Here is a 24,871-nt window from a genome sequence, read left to right on the forward strand (position 1 = left end):
TTACCGACTACTTCAGACTCTTTAGATAGATGTCCTGTTTCTGGGCGATATACTAGGTCACCAGAAGAGAGAATTAGTAGAGAATTCCTCGCCCCCTTCCTGTTTTTGTTGTACATAAAATAATTTTCTCCAATATGCTCGGAAATGTTCACCTTACTGTAGCAAAAATACTACGGGAAGTTCTGCGTTAATGTCAAACTCTAATGAAAAAACATCAAACTATCGCTGTCCTGTTCTAGCGGACGGGAAGTAAAAAAACACTACAGTAATAACTTATTACTGTAGTGTTTTTTACTTTTTAATAATAAAAAACGCAAATGACCAATTATTATTGCCGCGAGCCGCTTCTACACGACCCGATCAGCTATCATTTCACGTGTATGATCGTGCGAATACTGCTTAATAAAATCAAAGATTATTTTTATATTTTTTTTAAATCTCATCCGTGTTCATAAAGCTTATATATACTTGGTCAAGCAGATCTTGTCAGTAGAAAAAGGCGGCAAATTTGAAAAATGTAGGCGCAAAGGGACAGCGTCCCATAGAAAATTTGAATTTCGCGCCTTTTTCTACTGACAAGATTTGCTTGACCGTCTATAGTTTGTCAAAGGACTTTCTCATTTCAAACATAGACAAAGAGAATCATACTATCTTTGTCTTACACTAGTACTAGCACCCAAAAGAAAAGGATGGGTATAGTTTTCCTGGTTCTTACTGACTGAAAAGTTGGTTTGACCAACTATATTGCACAATTATATTGAATGAACGAATACTGAATGGCAGAATAAGTTTGTAACTTTAACTTTTAAAAATTAATTAAAGAGGGAAATTGTTTTTGACATTTTGTATGTGAAGGTTTGATTTGAGTGATGCTTGATGGTTAAATAATAATTATTTTAGCTTATTTCCTCGCATGTTTGGAGAAAAGCACTATATATGCCTCGGCAGGAATAGCAATTCGTGGATTCGTCTTCTTCGTCGGACTCCGCTTCGCGTCGTCCGACAAAATCGAAACTCGTCCACGAATTGCCCTTTCCCGGCCTCTGCAATAATGTACTATTTCTCAAACATGCAATGAAATATTGATGTTATGTTCCTTATAATAGGTTACGAAGTATGACGTTTCAGGTGCGGCTAGGACAAAAGGTCGTTAATGGAATTTCATACACATCTTGCAGGCCTAGGCCGGCAAAGTCCTCTTTTTTAATTTTCATTTCACAGATATTTGTGACACAGCATCGTGGCATTCATCCATTAAAAAAAACTAGAGGCAGTATTTGCTTTATGGTTCGTAATGACACTCTGCCACTACGCCTATAAAAAAAAAAAACAAAAAACAATGTTTGCTATAATTTGCAGTTTTATTTGTATAAAATTAACATGAACTTAATAAATAATACATTCTATTATTTTAAATTATAAATTTAACTACACAAATAAAAACATTTAAAATATTTCATCTAAACGTTAGCGGTAAAAAGGTCTACTCAAACACGCGTAGTTATATTTTTAACCGACTTCCATTTCATAGAAGGAGGAGGTTCTGTATTCGGTTGTGGCTATTTTTTTTTTTTTTTTTCTATGTACGTTCACCGATTACTCCGAGACCCGTAGTCCGATTTGAGTAATTCTTTTTTTGTTTGAAAGGAGCTACCTCCGAGTTGGTCCCATTTTAATTTGGTTCTGTTCTGATGATGGGATCCATGAGGAATTGAGGGAACTCCTCAATTTTTAAAGGCACATGCATGGCGATTTGGGTGTTTTCTTAAGCAACTCGAGCATTTTCTTCCGAAAATCACCACTTTGATGAAGTAGACCTGATGATGATGATTGTTTTGATGATAATGATGATGACTTTTTAAATGTAGTATGTTCAGCGATTACTCCGGCACCTGTGATCCGATTTGAGTAATTCTTTTTTTGTTTGGAAGGAGTTGCCTCCGAGATGTTTCCGTATTGTTTTTGGTTCTGGTCTGATGATGGAATCCATGAGGAATTGAGGGAACTCCTCAGTTTTTAAAGGCACGTGTAAAGTGAGTTCGGGGTTTTCTAAAGTAACTCGAGCATTTGCTTCCGAACACCGCCAATTTGATGTAGTGCAAGTGTAGCCTTACCACGAGTTTGACATGGACATATAGTAACGCTAACGTCTTCGTAACTTTATGCATCTCGCTCGCACTAATATGCCAGTACGAGCGAGATGCAAAGAAAGTAAGTACACACACGCTAGCGAATAAATCAGTGTCAAACTCTTGGTAAGCTGGTAAGGCTTCTGATCAGGGGTTAGGGTTAGGAGTTAAGGGGTTGGGGATTAAGGGGTCGGGTAATGGTGGTTGATGGGCTGCTGGTTCAGGGCCGACTGGTACATGAATCAGGGGTTGATGCGCTGAGATGTAGAGTGATCGGGGGGGTTGAGGGATTGGGTCAGTGGCGGGGCGGAGGATGGATTTAGTGAAGTGACAGGAATTATAATTTCCCAGACAGACCCGAGAAAATTCCTGATTACATATTTATTAAAGTAGGTACACGAATTTAGTGTTAATCATGAATATCATGATGTTGTTTTTCATTCATGCGTCGCGCTCTTAACAATGCGTTAAAACTAAAAATGGAAAAATAAAAACTTTTTACAAAAAAAAGAAAACCGACTTCAAAAAGGATGAAATAAAATATTATCCTTTTTAAGTCTATGCGTTACTAACTGATATGTTTGAAGTCGGTGCCAAGCCAAGTAGTAACAATCAGCTGTCCGTCAAAAATAATCAGCTTTATGACTATAAATCCCATTAGAACTGTACTAATAACTATTATAAATGTGTAAGTAATTCTGTCTGCCTCTTTGTCGCCTTTTCATGGCTAAACAACTGAACCGCTTTAGGTGAAATTTGGCAAGAAAGTAAATTCCTTGAATTGTTTTATATTTTGAAATGTAGTCCTCTGAATAAGGGACGGGAAATAACTTCAGTCCCAATCCCACGCTTGCGTGCCGACAAACATGGTACGGACTGTGCCAAGAAGGTTTGATCGTGTGTTCTGAGGTGTGTTCTTAGGTACAGTCTACGTCAAATATATGTTTACACTTTTGCACCTTACTCCTTTGTAATAAGACGAAAAGTGTAAACATATTTTTAACGTCGACTGTACCTACAGAAAGTACGTTCATTGTCGTCGTGTAAGGCAATCTAACGTACATCCTTATCGAATCGCACCAAAATCATGGTATGCTTCAAAAGTTGGCTTGGCACCGACTTCAAACATATCAGTTAGTAACGCATAGACTTAAAAAGGATAATATTTTATTTCATCCTTTTTGAAGTCGGTTTTCTTTTTTTTGTAAAAAGTTTTTTTAAATTGTTATGGAGGTAAAGTTGAAAAATATTCATTCTGTTTTATTGGATTTATGGTGCGTTGTTGATTTTTTGACTTTAATATGAGTTCCGACGAAATAATGAAATTAATATTAATTGTAATCGTAGGTGTTGGAATTGGCAGCGTAAGCAGAATTGATTTTAAATAACTTGCTGCCTCTGCCGCCAAGTCTAAGACGAAGTATGTATATGGTTGTTTATGGCAATTTTATTATTTGAGAAACTAAGAAAAATGGTTTACAGTTTATTAGAAACAGTTTTGTGGCATATTTAAAATGAATGTAACTACAAATTCGTCAACACTGTGGAAATTATACTTATTTACTCCATGCATGAAGCAACGATGTATGTGAAACATGATATCAACATGAAAGACTATGTAAACTTATGTGACGAAAACGACAGTCAGACGGATACAAGGCGAAAAAATCAAAGATACATGAAAATATACGGGTAGTAAAAATACACGACTCTTGTAAAACATAGGTACGCGTGATAATGATATAGGTACGTGTTGGTTATATTTTGGGTGTAGTTTACTTTTAGTTTTTTCTATAAATAAAACTTGGGTTTCGTGGATTTTTTATTTTATTTATTTCATTGCATGTTTGAGAAAAGCACTATACATACCTCGGCGGGAAATGGGGTTGCCCGCGCTCAGACCTATCCGTATGTCTTCGGCCGGCAACCCCTTTCGTCCCGGCCTCTGTAGTAATGTACTATTACAGTCTTGGTAGTTGTGGAGTTTCAGTAGTGATGGGGACAGAAAATAGTTTATGGAACATCTCTTCGTATGAGTTAACTTCTAATTGAATTTAAACGCGATAACGGCCGTCGTGAACGCTGCTCGCACTGTTAGTGCTTGAGAAAGGAGACCTAGGCTCTCCGAAACATGTCGCGCGAGTGACTAAAAACAAGTGAGTCTAAACCGTAAAATTATTCAAGAGTTAACTTCTGTATTAAAATGTTTGATTGCCTTTTTCAGATAAACGGTGAAGACGTGTCGGCCGCGTCGCACGAACATGTGGTGGAGCTGATCCGCGGCTCGGGGGCGCTGGTGTCTATGACCGTCGCTTCGTTGCATTCCACTAACGGTTAGTACCGTCACATACCACTTGTAAGGGTCGGTTGCACCAAACTGTTCGTATCGTTAAAGAGTTCGCCAAATTTTTATATCTGGAATGTTTCATAGTAAAGCGCCGGGGCGTGTCGGCTGACGTTGATCAGTCTGTCAAATGTGGTTGGTGCAAATGGCCCTAAAGGAATCAGAATGTGCGTCCATATCTGGCAAATGATTCGCTCGCGCGCGAACACTGTACCGCTCGCGTACACATCGTATTTCGAATTACACGCGAGCAACAAGCGAACATAGCGTGGCACGTCGACGCATTAGCTGGATCAGGGTATCCTCCTCCCTCTTATTCCAATCGTCCCGGTTCATGTGCTACATGTAGTCAGTCTCTGAAAAAGTTTAAGTTATCTTACCATCATCGCCGAAGTCTATACTAGCTTTCGTGGAACTCCCACTCCGTGATTATCTTTGCTTTACGCACAAGTTCTTTCAGCTACACATTATATGCATATGTCTTAGGGTGGTATTCCACCTGTCCAATGTGTCTTGCGTCTCACATTTTGTTTAGTGAGAGAGTGAGTAGGTACACAGACATTGGATCAAAATATTGGACAAATGGAATACCAACCCTTAGAGCGTAGCGTGACGTCCTAATATTTTGCGTTCCACATATCGCTGGCAGATCCCGAATTAGAACTTCTGTATATCCATCAAAGTCAAAAAACATCTTAACATCAAATGTAAAACCGCTGTTAACCGTACCTCCCTTGATAATGCAGGCAACGAACTCAATACATGCACAGTACCAACGAGCAAGTCACAAAGCCAGCTGTCGAGTTCCGGTCGCCCGTACGCCGCCACGCTGCCCAGGAAAGGTGCCGGAGGTATGTACACACTCCCCACCACACTGTTAAATGTACATCGGTGGACCTTATGCCTTTTGTAATAAGACAGACAGACACAGGAGTGTTGCTGCTTATACCTAATACCGAACACCGTCCTCCGTGTATAAGTTTTGAAACTGCCCCTTCTACCCATTCTTACGAAGGGATGATTCAGCAGGGACACAGAAGCGATTATTCCTTCTAAATAGTTACAAGTCAATGTTTTTATATTGAGATGTCCTGTTGAGGTGGTTCTCATCATGATCTCAAGCTGTTGTTATAAGTAATTATGTTTCTGGTTGGGTTAATGTTCCGAATGGTGTCCCACAAGGATCTTTGCTCGGTCCTTTGCTTTTCAATATTTTCATTGATGATATCTCTGTATGCTTTAAGTTTTCTAGGTTGCTTTGTTTCGCAGATGATATGAAAATTATTGCTCTGATTAAATCAGACCAAGATGTTGCTCTAGTACAAGCCGATCTCGATCGTCTTGGTATGTACTGTAGAGAAAATAAGTTGGATCCTAACCCATCTAAATGTCATGTAGTTACTTTCTCACGTCAGAAATCACCGATTACTTCTGTTTATGCTATACATAATCAATATTTATTAAGAGTATCTTTTCTAAGAGATCTGGGCGTAATACATGATTCCAAATTACTATTTGACTCATCTAATTATATAACATATAACTCATCTAATTATATTAGCGTGTGCAAAAAAACACCATTTGTTACTTTTGTCACAGCGACGTGAAATTGCTGACATTATATATTTCTTGAAAATTACGAATGGCACCATTGACTGTCCTGATCTACTTAGTAGTATTATGTTCAACACTCCTAATAGAGTTAAAAGGTATTATCCCCCTATTTCTGTTCCCTTTGCATCCTCGAATTACAGACGTAACAGTTTCCTTATTCGCGCGGGTAGAAACTTAACAGTCTGTCAAGAGAGCACGATATTGATGTGTTTAATATAAATACGCAGTCTATACGACGTATTTTAACGCTTAAATTCTCTGAGTGGGCTTTCTATCTTGTCTGTAATGATTTATGTCCTCAATAGTTTTTATTTTTGATTTATGTATGTACTTGCTTAGTCTACGCAGAATTGTACTTAAACTATGTATACTTAATTAGCGAAGTTATCTTCTATGTAATTTCAATCTGTGAGAACCTATAATTGGCCTCCGATTTTTATACACAGTGCTAATATGTTTCATGTGCTGTTGGTTTTCCAATAAATAAATAATAATTAAATAATAAATAATAATAAATATAAAAAAGATTCTTCATCATCATCATCATGTTTCATGTGCTATTGGTTTTCCAATAAATAAATAATAATTAAATAATAAATAATAATAAATATAAAAAAGATTCTTAGAGAACACTTTTAAAACGTCAAGAATGGTAAAAAAAAATATTGGGCTTCATAACGGTAGCTTTTAATATCCTCTATTATTGGCTGTCGTTTGATCCGTACTGAACGTGGCACCGTGTATGCTTACAACCAACGTACACTACATAGAGCACAAAATGAAGATTGTAACTGATGTCGGTTGTTGTGTGCAGGGCGCAGCCCCGCGCCGGCGCCGCCGCGGCGCGACCCGCGCACCACGCTCAGCGTGGGCCGCGCGCGCGCCAAGTCCATGGTGGCCGGCCTCGGTAACTACTACACCACTCTTCCTCACTATCTGCATGCTGTGCTGCGCCACACGTATCGGCGGAGGGCCTCCTGCCGACATCCAAAAATATTTTAAAAAAAATACAAAATCGTTTATTTTTTAACAAGTCCTTTCCAATGTATAGGTACAATGGAATCCTCCATTTTTAGATTAGACAATATGATCGAAAATAATGATATTCGATTTTTCTATGTAACGAGGCCCTCCGCTTAACTTCAGTTGAAGAAACATATGAGATCATGTCATGTTGTATAGCGGAGGGATTTTGATAAAGGTTATTTTTTCCGCCCGCTTACAAGTACAGCTAACTACAAGATTGACGATTGATGATTCCACTACAGTTACATAAGTAAGAATAATATTAGTTCCAAAATGCCTATACTTATATATGCCTTGTCCCGCATACGTCCCACACAATTTTGACAGTATTTTACAATTTCAATGTTATTAATTCAGCAGCAAATTTTTGACAAAGGCATGCGAAGGGTTGAGGTAAAAATGGAGACACAACCAAAACAAACTATAATGTAATTTTATGAACATGCAGAAAATGGCGGCGAGAAAGAAGAGAACTGTGAGCCCCTTAGCGTGGCCGGCAAGTCCTCGTCGGCGGAGTCGGTGCAACACAGTAACAGTGAGTTTTACTACAAATAATGTTTAGAACTAGGGGGATAGGGATAACTTTAGTAAAGCTATTACTTATTCGATATTATGAAATATAGGTAGATTATGTTTAATATGAAAATATTTTTAAATAAATAAAATTTGTTTATTTCAGATTTTGAATCCATATTGTGTTAGTCGCTTTTAAGTTCTAATTTTAATATTGAGATGGAAAGATTACCTTGCCCTCTTTAAAACCTCAATATTGCTTACCAGACGGCACACCGCAATCCGGCACGCCAGTGGCGCCGCGCACGGCGTCCATCCGGCAGCGTCCGGCGTCCGGCCGCATCACCGCGGCGGAGTTAGAGGAGTTGTTCCAGAGACAAGCTGATGCTGATACCATGTGAGTTGTTCTCTTCCCCTTTCTTTGAGGAAGTCAGGCTATTGCACGAAATTGCCTTAAGTATAACACGATAATCTCATGAAATATCGTAGGTAACTGTCAGTTTACTCTTTCGAATTTTGCCCAAGAATTGACGTCATCATCATCATATCTGCCAGAGGGCGTCTACTGCTGGACATAGTCCTCCCCCAAAGAGAGCCACAATGACCGGTCTTGCATCCAGCGGACTCCCGCGACCTTTACTAGGTCGTCAGTCCAGGTCCAGGTGTAGGGGGTCTATACCCACGCTGCGCCTTCTGGTACGTGGTCGGCGGTAGAATTTACGTAGGCACTAATTTTTACGAAAGCGACTGCCTTCGGACCTTTCAACGCAGATGGGAAACTAGGCTTTATTGGGATTAGTTTTCGTTTTTTCTGATTTCTGATTAAATTAAATATATAAATTGGGATTAGCCCTGTTTCCTCACGATGTTTTCCTTCACTGAAAAGCAACTGGTAAATATCGAATGATATTCCGTACAGTATAAGTTCCGAAAAACTCATTGGTACGAGCCGGGGTTTGAACCCGCGATCACCGGATTGAAAGTCGCTCGCTCTTACCGCTAGGCCACCAGCGCTTCAAATTTTATTGTTTCAATGTGTTGACTATAATTTTTATCCGCAGCGGCGGCAACAGCGCAATGATGACGCGATCGGCGTTCCAGGGCGGGTCGGCGTCGCCGCCGTACTCGCCGGCGCGGCCGAATCGTGTCTACACCTCCGTGGCGGAGATGAAGCGCCGCGGAAAGGTACGCAGACTATTATGTTTATCTGCAACGGCGTCATGTGACGCCGTCGGCGTTTCAGGGCGGCTCGGCGTCAGCGCCGTACTCGCGTACTCGCGTTCATGGCCGAGATGAAGCGTCGCGGCAAGATAATACGTTTTCTATTATGTTTGTCTCCATGTAATATATGGAGATCAGTTTTTTTGCGTTTTTGGGGTAGGTCCCATAGTAGAAGATGTTTAATATGACTTACATATTCACTCCATAGAGTAAGGTCCGACATTATAAACGTACTAGATTACCTATTCAGAATGCCGATGTCCATTTCAGCTGCTGATCAAATCGCAGGGATCGCTGCGGCGCGATTTCCACTCCACGCCCGACCTCGTGGCGGAGCACACCGCGCAGCCGCTGCGTACCCGCTCCAGCGAAGACGTACATGGTAAGGCATAATCTTAAACTGTAGCGGCCTAGAGGCCTATAAAAAGGTCTCCAATTTATTTAGAATTTATTTTGACTAATCAAAGTCGCATTTTGACAAATTTTTTCTTGGTGTAATTCAGAGACTGGCGAAATAATGCAATAAATGTATTAGCAAGAAAATCTGTGGGAAATCCTAGGTGTGATGGTGTGATCGACCGAATTTTAACCTCCTTTCATTTCGTCTCATTCATAAAAAATCTCTGTTAACTTTTGCCTCATGCCAAAATGACCGATATGGGCAAAAATGATTATGATGATGAGGTTTGAATATGGTAATAATTTCGGTGTGCAGGTCCGGGTCGCGTGCCGCCGCCGGCGCACCCGCCGCCGCCGCCGCCGGGCGCGCCGGCGTCGTCGTTCCGGCCGAGCGCCAGCGCCAAGCTCTACGCCTCCCCGCGCGACCTGGGGCCCGTCGCCTACCGCCAGGCCGCGCCCAACACGGTCAGTTCATTCTTATCATAAGGTAAACCGAAAACCGGACAAGTGCGAGCCGGACTCGCCCACCCAGGGTTCCGTTCGTTGATATAGAGGCAACAAAAATACATCATCTGTGAAAATTTCAACTAGCTATCACGGTTCATGAGATACAGACTGGTGATAGACAGACGGACAGCGGAATCTTAGCAATAGGATCCCGTTTTTACCCTTTGGGTACGGAACTCTAAAAACAAGCTTTGAGACTACGCGCGCAAATACTGAAGAAAGAATAAATCTCCGTTTGCCCTTCGAGCCCGTGCGCCTGCTATCCGGCTTACTCCCGCTTCCTCGGCCCCTCATTTCACAGTTTTCACGCGCAGACTGGCCCTGTGGCCAGCCTCAGTGGTAAACGTAGCATCGTTCTTTTTGTTTGACATGGACATCACAATAGTTATTTGTTTTACAAGGGGGCAAAGTTGTTGTTTAACCGCTCGTGCTAATATTGATACCCAAGCAAGCGAAAGATTCCAAAATTGAACCACGAGCGTAGCGAGTGGTTCGAAAAATGGAATCTTGAGCGTTGCGAGGGTTTCAAAGCACGAGGGTTAAACAAAATTTGCCCCCGAGTGAAACACAAAATTTTTCACCACACCAACCCGAAGCAAATATTAAATGTACAATATCAAACAAAATCAAACCAAATCAAATCCAAATAAATGTTATTAAATATTTATCATCCAAAATCGTCATTTAAAAGCCAATTTTACCAGCAAACATAAGAAAACAACTCAAAATTTGCATTTGATTACTTTGCCTCACATGTGAATAAAATGCAACTTTGCTATCAGTTTTTGAAGTGCAAAGTAAGGCTTTCCGAGCTGGTGTGGTGAAAAACATAATAGGAACTTGTATGCAGGTGCGCAAGTCGGCGTCGCTGCGGTCCTGGGCGGGCCCGGCGCGCGCGCACTCGGCCGAGGAGGCGGCGCACTACGCGCAGCCGTTCAACGCGCACGGCGTCGTGCGACAGGTACCGGCTCATATACCACTAAAGCTCGGTTTTCCTAGGATAGCGGTGCCGTCATATAGCGTCCTTCTCCATAAAAATATAATACGGCTAAATATGGATGTCGTTCCGTACTTATGCTCTAGTTTCCTAGGATAGCGGTGCCGTCATATAGCGGCCGTCTCCATACAAATACTACGACATCCATATTTAGCCGTATTATTTAGTATGCAGACGGCCGCTATATGACGGCACCGCTATCCTAGGAAACTAGAGCATTAGTATTTGTTATTATAGTGGCAAAATAAATACATCATCTGTGAAAATTTCAACTGTCTAGCTATCACGGTTCATGAGTCACCCCATGAGACATGAGGCCTGGTGACAGACAGACGGGCGCTAAAGTCTTAGTAATAGGGTCAGTTTTTACCCTTTGGGTACGGAACCCTAATTTTTAATAGGGTTCCGTTTTACCCTTTGGATATGGTTGCAAACCCTAAAAAATTTCGAAACGACTTCGCCATTTTGAAGTTCAACCTGTCTTATTTCCAATATGGCGTGTTGCAGAACTCTACGCCGGCGCCGCCGATCCCGGAGCCCGACTACAGCATGTCGGAGTCGGACGACGACGCGCCGAAGCCCAAGGAGCCCCCCGCCGAAACCAGCGCCAACAGCAACGCCAGGTAACCTTCAAATCAAGAGTGAACAGGTAAATACACTGTCGTCGTGTCGGTAGGTTGACAATATACATATGTGTACAGGTCGATTCACAAGATCTGGCACGAATGGAATGAATTATCTTCCTCGCGTTGTCCCGGCATTTTGCTACGGGTCATGGGAGCCTGGGAACGACGCGCCGCGCGTGCATGAAATCATCAAATATTCGCTAGGTGCGCTGGTGCTGCCCTCATTTTGTCGGTTTTTCTATGTTAAATCTTATGAAGTAAAATTAGTTCCAACGGCTGCTGCTAGCATAAATGCTTGATATTCCATAAGTTTACGTATGTTTGTGACAATAAGCACCATTTCTACCTCCACCGACTACGCACCTTGACTGAGAATATTTCCAATATATCCTTCATATGTATTGTGTCTTAGGGAGGCGCCTAGCGACATTTACCGTAAGGGTACTTCTTAAACGGCTACCGTAGTTCCAAGTCATATTTATGTATATAGTTACAATATTTTATAGTAATATACCTATTAACCTTTTAACCGCCAGCAATTTTTGATCGAGTGTGCTCGTGTCGCCACCGACAGTAATTGTACCACGCAGAGTAAGGTTGGCATAGTTACGGGAGTTATAAATGTGCTGTAAAAACCAAATCAGATATTTGTCTTATTTATCAGACTGTGGCGAAATGAGCTGGATATGTAATAATGTCTTATATATCAGACTCTGGCGGTTAAAGGGTTAATTTATTTCCAAGCAAACAGGTAACCATTGGACAGTAAATGGGTTAGAGTACTAAGTAACTAACTGTTGTTACTACCTCCCTGCAACTAACATTTCGCACATGAAAATTCTACTAAAGTCTATTCCAATAGAACTTGCTAACTATGTAAACAAACAACGTAATTTTGTTTTATCACTGTTTCTCTTTGAATTTTCACACCACCTCATCAAATACCATTGAAACCATACACATATACACTATTGAAACGGCCCGTTCCGTAAAATACATAAATATGTAACTGTATCTTGGATATTTAATTAAAAGTTTAAAATGGTTTCATAAGTTAGGTTATTAGGACCTGATGGAATGACTGTTTTGTTTCTTTTAAATTCTACAATTGTCTATGATGGGTAGTGTTGTGACTAAAGTTTGTAATATAAACCCGCTACACACTACCCAACTCACGCTCTGTACCTACCGCCATGGTTATAAAATACATCAATACATCATTCTTAAGTACTAATTTGTCATCTGATCGTGATTAAACAAATTAAAAATAAGTAACTACTTGTTTTTTACTTTTGGTATTTTATTATTCGATATGGTTTGACATTAGTAAAGTAGTAAGTATGAGTCTTGCCCATCACTAGTAAATTGATCATTCAGAGACAATTTCAATATGGCGGTTTGTTTACATAGTTAGCAAGTTCTATTGAAATAGACTTTACAGGTGTAGTGCATAATTGTTTTCCATCGTATTTTCTCATTCTACTTCAGTCATGCTCAGCCCTTTTTATACCGAGACTGACTGAAATAGCAAGACAGGTTCGTACGTTTCCGTGAAAATACGATTGAAAATAATTATGCACAACATCTGTTGGTAGGTATGAGATACCCATGTGCGATTTGCATAAAATAAAAGTAATATTATTATATTTCTGAGTCATGACACTCATGACGCTGCAAAATTTTTATTTTCAACATTTAGAAAGAATACAAAATTTCTCATTTACAATTTCAGGACACCAATATACGCAACAATCTATGAAATCGATGGGGAAAACTCATATCTATAGTATTCGAATTCTAATAGCAAATTCTCACAAGGTATATTTTATTTGTTTTTATTTGTGTGGGGAAATGCTTTTGTGTTCTGTATCAACTAAATTGTTTCTCATCATTTTGTCCTGTGGTCGTTCTAATACAGTCATATGAATATAAATTACATTGCAACATCACCACGGTTTACGCATTTTTATAGGAATTTCTTCTTATAATGTCAGTTAGTGAACCATCCATTACTTATGTCGTCCAAAAGTTCACCTTTCATAGGCTGATAACCGGGTGGAAAATTGCATTTCCCACCCTAGGGTAGAAAGTAATTTTTTTTAAATTTTTACTTCGAGCAAAGGCTAACGGCCATATATGCCATATTACTCGTATTCAGTTAAAAGCTTTCATATTAGCTTCGGCATGACTGAAATTGGCGCCGTTTACATTGTCAAGTGATTCGAGTGACTTAGTTATGTGGTTTACCTATAATAATTTACCTGTTAATAATTTGTTCTAAAGAAATATACTTGCCAATAATAAACCTACATTTCTCGTGTTTGACTTTCCTCATAGTCGAAATGAAAAGTAGAGTGCTTAACTCGGGTAAAAGTAACCATATCACCCTCGAACTATTAAAATATCTCGGGTGAAATGGTTCACTTTCCACCCTTGGTTAACAATCTACTATTGTTTCCGCCTCGTGCTTGGTTTCTCATCTGAATCACAACTGAATCATAACTGAGTGCGATGAGAGAACGATATAACGGAGTGTTTATCTAACTCAAAAGCTCTTCTCTATGCCGATGACACCAAAATATTCCGAGTTATTAAGACCCCTGCCGACTGTTCTATGCTGCAAGAGGATTTACTCAGATTTGAGGATTACTGCGCTGGAAGTAGTTTGTTTTTAAATAATAGCAAATGCTCCGTTATCACATTTGCACGTAAAAAAAATCCTATATTATACAATTATAAATTATGTGGCAGTACTCTAACGCGTCAGAACAGTATACGTGATTTGGGTGTATTAATTGACACTAAACTAACCTTCATTCCTCATATCGACAACATTTTAAATAAGGCTTATAAGCAATTAGGGTTTATTCTCCGTATTGCTAAACCTTTTCGTAGACCGTTAACCTACAAGATACTTTATAATAGCTTCGTCAGAAGCCGCCTGGAATTCGCTTCGGTTGTATGGAATCCCTACTACGACGTACATAAAAAGAGAATAGAAAGGGTACAAAAGATATTTATTAAAGCTCTTGAATTCCGAATAAGGGGTAACTATGAAACTTACGCCTCCTCAATCTCAAGACACAGGCTTCAACCTCTGTCATTAAGGCGCTCTTGTAATGATCTAGTATTTTTATTTAAAATAATTAATAATCTTATAGACGCTCCTGAACTTCTCCATAATATTGGTTTTCGAGTGCCTCGTAGAACAGAACGTGGTTGTCGGAACAAAATGCTGTTCAGTGTTGGAATATGTCGAACTAAATACGCACAACAATCATACATTAAACGCGCATGCAGGTTGTATAATGAAAAGTGTATGAATGCGGATATATTTGGCAGTTCGTTAGGGTTATTTAAGAAGAAGATTTATTCTTTATTAAATACCTTAGTGTGAAAGTTAGGTTAAGTTATTTATGTACATTATGTGTTCTTTGTTGTTTTTTTTTATAGTTGTTATACTTAGATAGCATTTCATAGTATTAAGTTTATTACAAAATATGTTTTACATATAGGGAACTATAGGTCTACACTATATGAAATTCTAGCTGTTAGCTTACTTACCTACATGTTTTATAAGACTGTTTGTTTCTAAATTAAAAAAAAAAAAAAAAAAAAACTGCTTCCGTTCCCATTTATTTAAACTTTTTTTTAAATTTTCTGTACTAAAAAGTATTTTAATAAAACTGATTCATTTGTGCGCCGGTGCTGCGTCTTGTTTGTGGGTCGATGAATACCTAGATAAATCGGTTGCCTTGAATATCGGTAAAAAGCTAGTTTAAAAAAAACATTCGGCGCCCTAACGAGGGCCATAAAGATTTGTCTCTTTGCAAATCTAATTTAACTCAAAACGTCATATTTAGCCTCTTGGGGTTCGATTCGATGTACTAATACTAGTACAGATTACTTCCAATGCAATTTAAATCTTAATGAAATGGGACAGAGTTGCTTTTATTTTGTTTCGTTCGATTGCCAATTTTCCTTGTGTGGTGAGCCGCTACAGGATAGAAAGTCAAAAGTGAAGCCAGAATCAAGAGAATTTAATATATTTTTTTAATTTCAGCGGAAGCAGTTCAGGCTCCAGTTCTATGCAGCACTCGTTCTCAGTGGACGAGATCCAGAAGATCCGGACGCGGCTGAAGTCGTCCAAATCGTGCGGCGACGAGCTGTCGGCCGAGCGCGACGACGGTGACAACTCCTCGTCCGGCGTGTCGTCCGACCAGGAGGCGCAGGCGAAGCCGCCGCGACGCGACAAGGTGTCTTTCTGCAGCTCCGTTCAGGTGAAATCGTCGAACGACGTGATAAGCACGGAGCCGGTGCACAGCTCGTCGGAGAGCCTGGCGACGCCGCCGGCCATGCAGCGGCACAACTCGCTGACGCGCAAGCGGGCCACGGCGGCGTTACTGCGCGGCACCATAGGTCGCGGCAAGTCGGCGGCGGAGCGGCTGGGCGTGGACCCGGAGAAGGCGCCGGGGCGGCGGGGGCGCGCGGCGGTGTCGCTGGCCGCGCTGCCGCCGCCGCCCGAGGAGCCGGCCGGCGCGCCCGACGCCGCGCCCGTGCTGGCGCCGCCGCCGCAGTTCAGCGACCGGGTGCGCGTCGTCGCCGCCGTGCCCAAGCGGGCCCATCTCGAGTAGACGGCGCCGCCGACGGGAGGGTGCTTCTTGTCGGACGTGGCCTCGTTTAGTTAATCCCGGGCGGATTTAACCGTGCCGATTTTGACGGACCTAAGTTTTTTAAACCCCTTAAAACGGCTGAGATTAAAGACATAAATCTAGTTAAAGGTTTTGTCTTCTTGGGATTTTCTATGTACGAGCCTCCTGTCTGATGGATGGAGCATCTTTACTCCGACTGTGGCTCTAAAGTTTTGTGTAGGCCCAGGCCTACCTGTGCATCGTAGCACACCAGACGAGATGTAACAATATCTTACCTGCCGGTCTCGTTTTAGGATGAGACCATAATGGTGGTTAGAACCGCAACTAGTCTGGTATGGTGCGACCGACAAATCTTATGAATAGGCGTTCGAGAGTATTTCTAATCTTACCTTCGTAGGCTCTCGACGACACTACAGGTATAGCGGTGTAGGGTAGCCTCGGTAGTACGATAGGACCGTCGATCGAGCTCACATTGAGTCTTATAGTGCCAAATACAAGGTTTCTTGTCGCAATCTTTGTATCTGTGTAAGGAAATCATTTCAGCTTTGCCTTTATAAATTACAAGACATCTTATTTCGTGCACATTTATTGGTGTCTTCTGTGCTCCGTGCGGTTAAATCTCAAATTATCAGTGTGTGCGTTGGTGTGCAAACTTTTAATGTAGTTTACAACACACTCATGCGCCGTACGAAAACATATACATATTTAAAAGGCAAAGTTGAAATGATATTCACCTGAGTATGTACCTATACATAATTGTATTTCAACTTACATACTTACGTATAGTCGCACGCAACGCGCGCAGATTTTATCCATAAAATTCTTTTGCAAATGAAATGTTATTGTAAGCAGAACTTTTGTAAGCAAACGACTAAAATGAAACCAAAGAATTATAGTATTTATTGTTGAGGAGTTACATTGATACCTATAGTTGAAACTAATTTTTATACATTCCCTTATTATTAACCAGTAGGTGTAAAATTTCAATGTTTATATATAGTAAATCGGTTTTATTTCATTGTTATCTTTGTTCTTAATCCTCCGACGTGTCAAATTTGAAATTACGGTTCGTATTCTCTGTACATTAGTTTTATTTGTATATTTATTTCCTAGCCTTCTTAACATTACAACCAAGTGCCATCGTGTCTATGATTTTAAAAGTATTTTTATATATATTACTGTAAATATTTAATGAGAGCTAATCCTTAAGTTTAAAAGAGTGGACTAGCGAGATTATTTATACAAAGGTATCCGGCCAGCTGAGAATATAAATATTTATGAAATAAACATGATATTTATGAACATATTCGTATATTTTAAAATAATATAAACCGCGCTGTGTTAATATGAAACGACATTATTAAAAAAATATATGTAAGTCTGTTCTCACTAGTTCTAATTTTGTCAGAACTAGTTCGATTTTTTCCAGTAGTTCTAAGGACAAATATTTATTTTGGTCATGCTAGTGATTATTTCTTATAAGCCGTTTATTGTAGTTTTATCATTTAAAGTATTTAAACGATGCTCATTTAACATTACTACTACGAAAATAGTCCCACATCTTCCCCGGTTACTTTAATTCAGTTTGACCGTCATATTTATCATCGTAAGTCCCCGCGTACGTGTACAAGTACAAATTAAATTCGAGTTATGAACTGTTATAAAATAAAGTTCCAAATTCAAAAGCGCAAAAATTGATCTTACGAGGTTAAAAGAACTACTGAGAATAAAAAATCCCATCTAGTTCTAATAAAATGAGTGGGAACAGACTTGATTCTATTCGTCCGGCCTGGCTCCCCGCCTGCGTCCAACATATATTATTATATTCTACAACATATGATATATTATAATATGCAACATAACATATTATATCCACGGCTAGTCTGCTCTTTTGACGCCATGTGTGGGTGCTTGCTCCCGCTTGCCCCCCGACGTAGTTCCATCCGTTCCATTATTGTACATTTTGTAACGAACCCGTTTAGATATCTGTAGATATAACCTCTACGAACCTCGGCACCTATTCCACTACAACACAACAACATCATTATGTATTTATAATAGGGAATATTACGAAAAACTCTGCGTAGGGGTCGCTAGCACAAACAGTAAACTAATCGCCTTGAAGCATCAATGTCATATTTTTTCGTAACAAATCTGTGAAAACTTGTCAAAAACTGTTTACGGCATAGTAAACACCTACTCTGTGGTTTACGGTTTGTGCCAGTGCTGCACTCTGGCGGCAGAACATTGCAGTAATATTCCCTATTGTCATTGTCATGGAATTTTCTAGGACTAGTAAAATGAATAAAACCTCACCACATACATTGTAACGCGAAGTCTAATTTTCTTTATATAAATACTAAATGGTTAAATGTATGAATTATACGAGAGAGTGGAAAAGGTGCTGTGGAAGGGTTTAAGTATAATGTGTGTTATAGTTGGCCGCACATATGTTATGGCGGCACATCGAAATATAACACCAATGAGTTTACATGTGTTTACATTGCTATAACTTCGCCTACAAATAGTCATGGCGAATCTCTTTACAAATATAAAACTGACATTTAGAAAAATCTTCTTAATAAGAAAAACTAATGTGCAATTTCTTAGCCTTATTTTATGCAATTACAATGTCGAAACTATTCGTCTGCCTTATATTTGTAAAAGAGAAAACGACGTTCTTAAATACTGCCTAATAATTTAGTGCAATATGTGCAGCTAAAAAGAGCGTTATGTTAAGCGAGCAGAGTTTATATTGCGTTGTCAAGTTTCGTTTAACGTTCGCCTGTCTCGGTAGCGTAGAATTAATAAAATCATTATAGTTCTCTGTCGGTGTTATATATCGTAATCGATTGGAAATTATAGCCCTTATGGACCAGAGCATAAGAACTTTTAATTTCCATTTATATTTTAACTGTTCGATAGAAGAACTTCGATGAAATGGTGTTCGGTGAACTATGTAAAGAATAGTGCGTGCGAGCCTTTCTTGTATGTTCGTAGCTTTGTAATAGAGCCCAGCGGCTAATACTATTAGCTCGGGCTCTATTAGAAACCTACATATCTGACCTTTCGTATTTTTTTTTATATGTCTGTAAAATATCTGGCCGAGGAAATTCTATAATATTTTTCCAAAAAACCCATACATATTCCAATTGTAATGATTAATTTGAAGACAAGTCGCATTTTCCGAAAGTCAAATCTATTTCGAACCTTAAATCTGATTGTTAAGGTTGAAATTCTACTGGCGCGTATGTGGTCGATAGATCTACTATGCCTGAAAAAGGGTTTAGTTTAACCCTTTACCAGACTAAGAGATATTTCCCACGTACGGCACTACATGTGTTCTATTTTCTGTCATGTTTGAACTGTCAGCCCCTCGCCACTATAGTTACATACATCACGGACATCTTCTATTCTATTCTAGTTAATTCTAGCTGGCGACGTAGCGTCGGACGGGTTATAGCCTCCATTGTATTATTAGCACAATTTATTGTTCATTATTTCGTTATAATCGTCTTGTCATTATTTTAAGTTGTATAAATGTATTTTCTACTTAAGATATAGCTAGGTAGTGGTAATTATATTAGGGCAATATTTGATTGTAGGATAAAAGCATAGGGCGGTCCTACCAATGGAGAAATACTCGCTCCTTTCTCGCTTGGGATGATCGAGCGAGAATCGTGCGACTTTCACCCGTGGTAGTTCCGAAAGTAATTTTGTATAATACCATCGTGTTTTGCGTTTCATTTGAATCTCAGTATCGGACGTATAATTACAATTTGGTATACTTTCAAATGAAAAATTAAATGTTTCATCACTATTTTGACGTATTTTATTTGCTACCTTTAGGCACCTAACAAGTAGTACATTATATGGAATAATTGTTTTTTTTAGCATTAGAAAAAAGTTAATCTTGACTTGTCTTTTTCTTGAAAATCAGTTTTGAAAAATAAGTCACGGCCAATATGTAACAATTAATTAATCAATTTAATCATATTCGATTATTTACATTACTTTGCTTTCATAATAGTTACTGATTTTAAAAAAGCGTTTTTCAATTTAAAAGACACTTCAAAATCGCTCAAAATGTGTTTTACTAATGCTAATCAAAATTATAATGCGTACTTTAGAAGTTCTGAGGGAACAAATGAACATACATACATACCCACATACATGCCGGTCAAAATAACCCTCCTTTTGCGTTGCCGTAGTCGGGTAAAAAAACGAACTATAAGTAAAATTAGGCAATCCGTTATATGACTTATAATTGACTTACTTGTACTCATGCTCTGGGCGTGTGAGTGACGTTTTCGTATATAATAATGAAATATCAATATGATGATTCAAAGGGTTAGCATGGAAATCAGTATACATACATGAGATATACATGAGATAAGAAAAGAGTTTTGTGACGATTGCTTTGTTTTATTTTAGGACACAATAAGAAATTGTGATAATTCATCAATACATTACATGTATATCTAAGCTAACTTAACACATAAATGGACGGATAACTAACTCACAACATCACATTATCAATTACCAATATATAATAATCAATTGGACGGATGAAAATCACATCGTTTCTGCATAAAACCTAATAGGCAGAATAAAAAAAGTATTACAATAAGTTACCATCAGATATATTAGAGCGGCCAATGTGTTCACAAATATATGATCAAAGACTCTATTATCAAGACGTTAAAGTGCATGCTCAGATATTTTTGAGCACCTCGGCCGCTCGGATGTATCTGTTGGTGCCTGTATCTTAAGGGGCCCACTGATTAACAGTCCGCCGGACGGTATCGACCTGTCAGTTAGAACAAAATTTTGACAGTACTGAACAACTGATAGTCCGATACCGTGGCGGACAGTGGGCCCCTTTACTCAAAGGTCCACAAAAGTCAACACGACGTCTATATCCCCCGCCGTCGCCACGTGACGGCGACATTCCATGATATATTTCGCCTCCAGCCAAAGTAATGTGCGCCTTAATCCGTGGTGTTAAGGTCCATATAAGCCGACACGTCGTCTATCTTGACGAGACGTCGATAGTCGACGTTTTCACCGCACATCGGACATTTGCCTTCTTCTTGAAGCAATCTGGGAAACAAATAGATGTATTTGAATGCACTGACATGATAGGGATTGTGCGCGTTAGATCTGACATCTTGTGGCCTGAATCGGAAACATAAACACATTGACACTTAAAGGATCGTTAAAGTGTTGAAAGAAAAATCATCTAAATCAGTTCCACGCTTAGTTACAAACCTAGTATTTCTACTTACTCAGTAAACTCAGAGTAGATGGCGGGAAAGTCGCACTCGGGGCACGCCGTCAAGTCTTCTTTGACGATGTGCAGGCCCTGAAATAAACAATATCACAATATTAAAGCGATTTGCTAATTTACATTTGTTTGTGTGTGTGTGTGTGTGTGTGACGATACATACATGATGTAACAAAAAAAGCAGGGATCCGGTTAAGGGCATATTTGTTATCGTGTTCTGATATAAGAATAACAAAAAAAATCTCCCACTTTTTCATAACCAGAACACGTTACCGATAATGCCCTTAAACTGATCCCGACAATTTTTGTTACACCTTGTATACTCACAGTGCCACAGTACCGTCAACCGGGGTGAATAGGGACAAAACTTTAGATGTGATTTAGCTGACAATTTCTTAACAACAACAAACACAACAACAATTTTATTTAACGATTTCTTAATGTTTCATACAAAATCTCACTATTATTTTTCAATCGAATGATTGGGGCTTGTTAATGGCAGGGAAACTAGGATGTGAAATTACGCCGGGCTCCAGAATAATGGGTTCGGACCTCCCTAGACGAGACTGGTGTAAATTGAATAGACTCCGTACTGGCCACGGTCGATGCGCCTATTACAAACACCGCTGTGGGTGGGTGGACTCCCCGGCCTGCGGCTGCGGTGCGGATGCCCAAACCATCCAGCATATTATCCAAGACTGCCCTATAACGCGCTATGTCGCCGGTCCTCCCGAAGACCTGATCACCCTGAGCGACGAAGCCATAAAGTGACTGAATGGTCTTAGTGTAGAAATCTGATTATATTTGTTTCTATTTTTAAAATATGTTAGCCATACGATTAAACAAATGAATCGAATGATACATTTTGTGTTGGTACCTAGTTATTATGAAATTGTAAGGTAAATCACATTTGAAGTTTTGCCCCTATTCACCCCAGCCATCCCTATTCACCCCGGTTGCCGGTATATAGTACTCACAGTAGCTATGCACATGGGCAGCGTGGCCTCGCAGCGCGCGCAGCTGAGCGCGGCGGCGGGCACGGGCGCGCCGCACTGCGGGCACGGCGCGCACGGCTCGGCCGGCGCGGCCGTGCGCGGCGCGTGCCGCACGGCCGACTCCACTTTCTTCACGTATTCACCCCGGTTGCCGGTATATAGTACTCACAGTAGCTATGCACATGGGCAGCGTGGCCTCGCAGCGCGCGCAGCTGAGCGCGGCGGCGGGCACGGGCGGGCCCACTGCGGGCACGGCGCGTGCCGCACGGCCGACTCCACTTTCTTCACGTATTCACCCCGGTTGCCGGTATATAGTACTCACAGTAGCTATGCACATGGGCAGCGTGGCCTCGCAGCGCGCGCAGCTGAGCGCGGCGGCGGGCACGGGCGGGCCCACTGCGGGCACGGCGCGTGCCGCACGGCCGACTCCACTTTCTTCACGTATTCACCCCGGTTGCCGGTATATAGTACTCACAGTAGCTATGCACATGGGCAGCGTGGCCTCGCAGCGCGCGCAGCTGAGCGCGGCGGCGGGCACGGGCGGGCCCACTGCGGGCACGGCGCGTGCCGCACGGCCGACTCCACTTTCTTCACGTATTCACCCCGGTTGCCGGTATATAGTACTCACAGTAGCTATGCACATGGGCAGCGTGGCCTCGCAGCGCGCGCAGCTGAGCGCGGCGGCGGGCACGGGCGGGCCCACTGCGGGCACGGCGCGTGCCGCACGGCCGACTCCACTTTCTTCACGTATTCACCCCGGTTGCCGGTATATAGTACTCACAGTAGCTATGCACATGGGCATCGTGGCCTGGCAGCGCGCGCAGCTGAGCGCGGCGGCGGGCACGGGCGCGCCGCACTGCGGGCACGGCGCGCACGGCTCGGCCGGCGCGGCCGTGCGCGGCGCGTGCCGCACGGCCGACTCCACTTTCTTCACGTATTCACCCCGGTTGCCGGTATATAGTACTCACAGTAGCTATGCACATGGGCAGCGTGGCCTGGCAGCGCGCGCAGCTGAGCGCGGCGGCGGGCACGGGCGCGCCGCACTGCGGGCACGGCGCGCACGGCTCGGCCGGCGCGGCCGTGCGCGGCGCGTGCCGCACGGCCGACTCCACTTTCTTCACGTATTTAGGGTCGATCTGAAAGTTTATTCATTTAGAAGCTAGGAAAGATGCATATAAATAAATATTATAAGACATTTTTAATTTACACAAATTTACAAAAGTGTGGATACTCAGACGACGACGTATATAATACATATATAAATATTTAAATACATAGAAAACAACCACCAGCCCACTATTAGGAGCTATTTAGGCTTAAAACGCCCTGCAATTAATTTCTAGCGGTTTCAGTCCTGCACGTGCGTGCGCTTATGAAGCATGCCGTATGTTACAATTTGTTCGGGTCTGAAACCGCAAGACATTAATCGCAGTGCGTTGTACTTCTAAGCCTTACGGGAGGTTGACTAAAAAAGTGCCAGCGTCCGACGTAGGGTTAGTATTTGACATTTAACGTTACAGTGGCGCCCAACGTGGGACTATTATTGATATCTAAAGCCGTGCCTTACAAATATACGCTCCTGATCATTACATCTACTTAACTAGTATGCGTACGTGTGCCGGATACTCTGGCTACATGAGTCCCCGCGCCCAGTGTATGTAGTGCAGCCCGAGCGGACACAGAACTGACATTGAATTAGCACAACGTTACAGTGGCGCCCAACGTGGGGCTAATATTTATGCCTATAGCCGTGCCTTACAAATATACGCTCCCGATCATTACATCTACCTAACTAGTATGCGTACGTGTGCCGGATACTCTGGCTACATGAGTCCCCGCGCCCAGTGTATGTAGTGCAGCCCGAGCGGACACAGAACTGACATTGAATTAGCACAACGTTACAGTGGCGCCCAACGTGGGGCTAATATTTATGCCTATAGCCGTGACTTACAATACGTTTACGACCAACACATGTAACTAGTATTCGCACCTGTGCCCGATACTCTGGTCGCATAAGTAGCCGCGCCCAGTGTATCTAGAGCAGCCCGAGCGGACATAGAACCGACATTTCAGTAGCCACAACGTTACAGTGGCGCCCAACGTGGGGCTAATATTGATGCCTTACAAGTATACGTTCCTGACCAGTTCATCTAACTAGCATGTGTACGTGTGCCCGATACTCTGGCTACATGAGTCCCCGCGTTCAGTGTATCTAGTGCAGTCCGAGCGGACACAGAACCGACATTTCATTAGCACGTTACAATGGCGCCCAACGTTGGACTAATATTGATACCTATAGCCGTGCCTTACAAGTATACATTCCTGACCAGTTCATCTAACTAGCATGCGTACGTGTGCCCGATACTTTGGCTACATGAGTCCCGCGCCCAATTTATCTAGTGCAGTCCAAGCAGACATAGAACCGACATTTCATTAGCACGTTACAGTGGCACCCGCCGTGGGGCTAATATTGATACCTATAGCCGTGCCTTACAAGTATACGTTCCTGATCAGTTCATCTAACTAGCATGCTTACGTGTGCCGGATACTCTGGCTACATA

General features: G+C 41.4%; 2 protein-coding genes across 8 annotated transcripts in view; one reads left to right on the forward strand and one right to left on the reverse strand.

The window, feature by feature from the left end:
* Positions 1–19,848, forward strand: part of LOC134666743 (SH3 and multiple ankyrin repeat domains protein 2) — a 321,213-nt gene extending 301,365 nt beyond the window's left edge. For 4 of the 7 annotated variants that reach the window (XM_063524002.1, XM_063524004.1, XM_063524001.1 and 1 more), the window contains 11 exons: positions 4,354–4,462; positions 5,220–5,324; positions 6,902–6,994; positions 7,562–7,648; positions 7,894–8,023; positions 8,688–8,811; positions 9,118–9,229; positions 9,563–9,711; positions 10,604–10,714; positions 11,258–11,373; positions 15,440–19,848. In XM_063524002.1, the coding sequence (XP_063380072.1) occupies positions 4,354–4,462; positions 5,220–5,324; positions 6,902–6,994; positions 7,562–7,648; positions 7,894–8,023; positions 8,688–8,811; positions 9,118–9,229; positions 9,563–9,711; positions 10,604–10,714; positions 11,258–11,373; positions 15,440–16,010 (1,707 nt within the window). In that variant the 3' untranslated portion in view covers positions 16,011–19,848. Of the gene's footprint in view, positions 1–4,353; positions 4,463–5,219; positions 5,325–6,901; positions 6,995–7,561; positions 7,649–7,893; positions 8,024–8,687; positions 8,812–9,117; positions 9,230–9,562; positions 9,712–10,603; positions 10,715–11,257; positions 11,374–13,108; positions 13,195–15,439 lie in introns of all 7 variants that reach the window. The other 3 variants (XM_063524006.1, XM_063524007.1, XM_063524003.1) reach the window with 3 other exon arrangements.
* Positions 19,849–20,433: 585 nt separating this feature from the next.
* The window catches only part of LOC134666838 (WD repeat-containing protein 19), a 36,169-nt gene continuing 31,731 nt past the window's right edge, over positions 20,434–24,871 (reverse strand). Inside the window, exons 23-25 of the mRNA XM_063524155.1 lie at positions 23,279–23,446; positions 21,317–21,393; positions 20,434–21,131 (exon numbers count right to left, since the gene is read on the reverse strand). Coding sequence (XP_063380225.1) covers positions 21,020–21,131; positions 21,317–21,393; positions 23,279–23,446 — 357 coding nt within the window. The 3' untranslated portion in view covers positions 20,434–21,019. The remainder of the gene's footprint in view (positions 21,132–21,316; positions 21,394–23,278; positions 23,447–24,871) is intronic.

This window comes from Cydia fagiglandana, chromosome 8 (genome assembly GCF_963556715.1).
Source record: "Cydia fagiglandana chromosome 8, ilCydFagi1.1, whole genome shotgun sequence".
NCBI classification, from domain to species: Eukaryota; Metazoa; Arthropoda; class Insecta; order Lepidoptera; family Tortricidae; genus Cydia; species Cydia fagiglandana.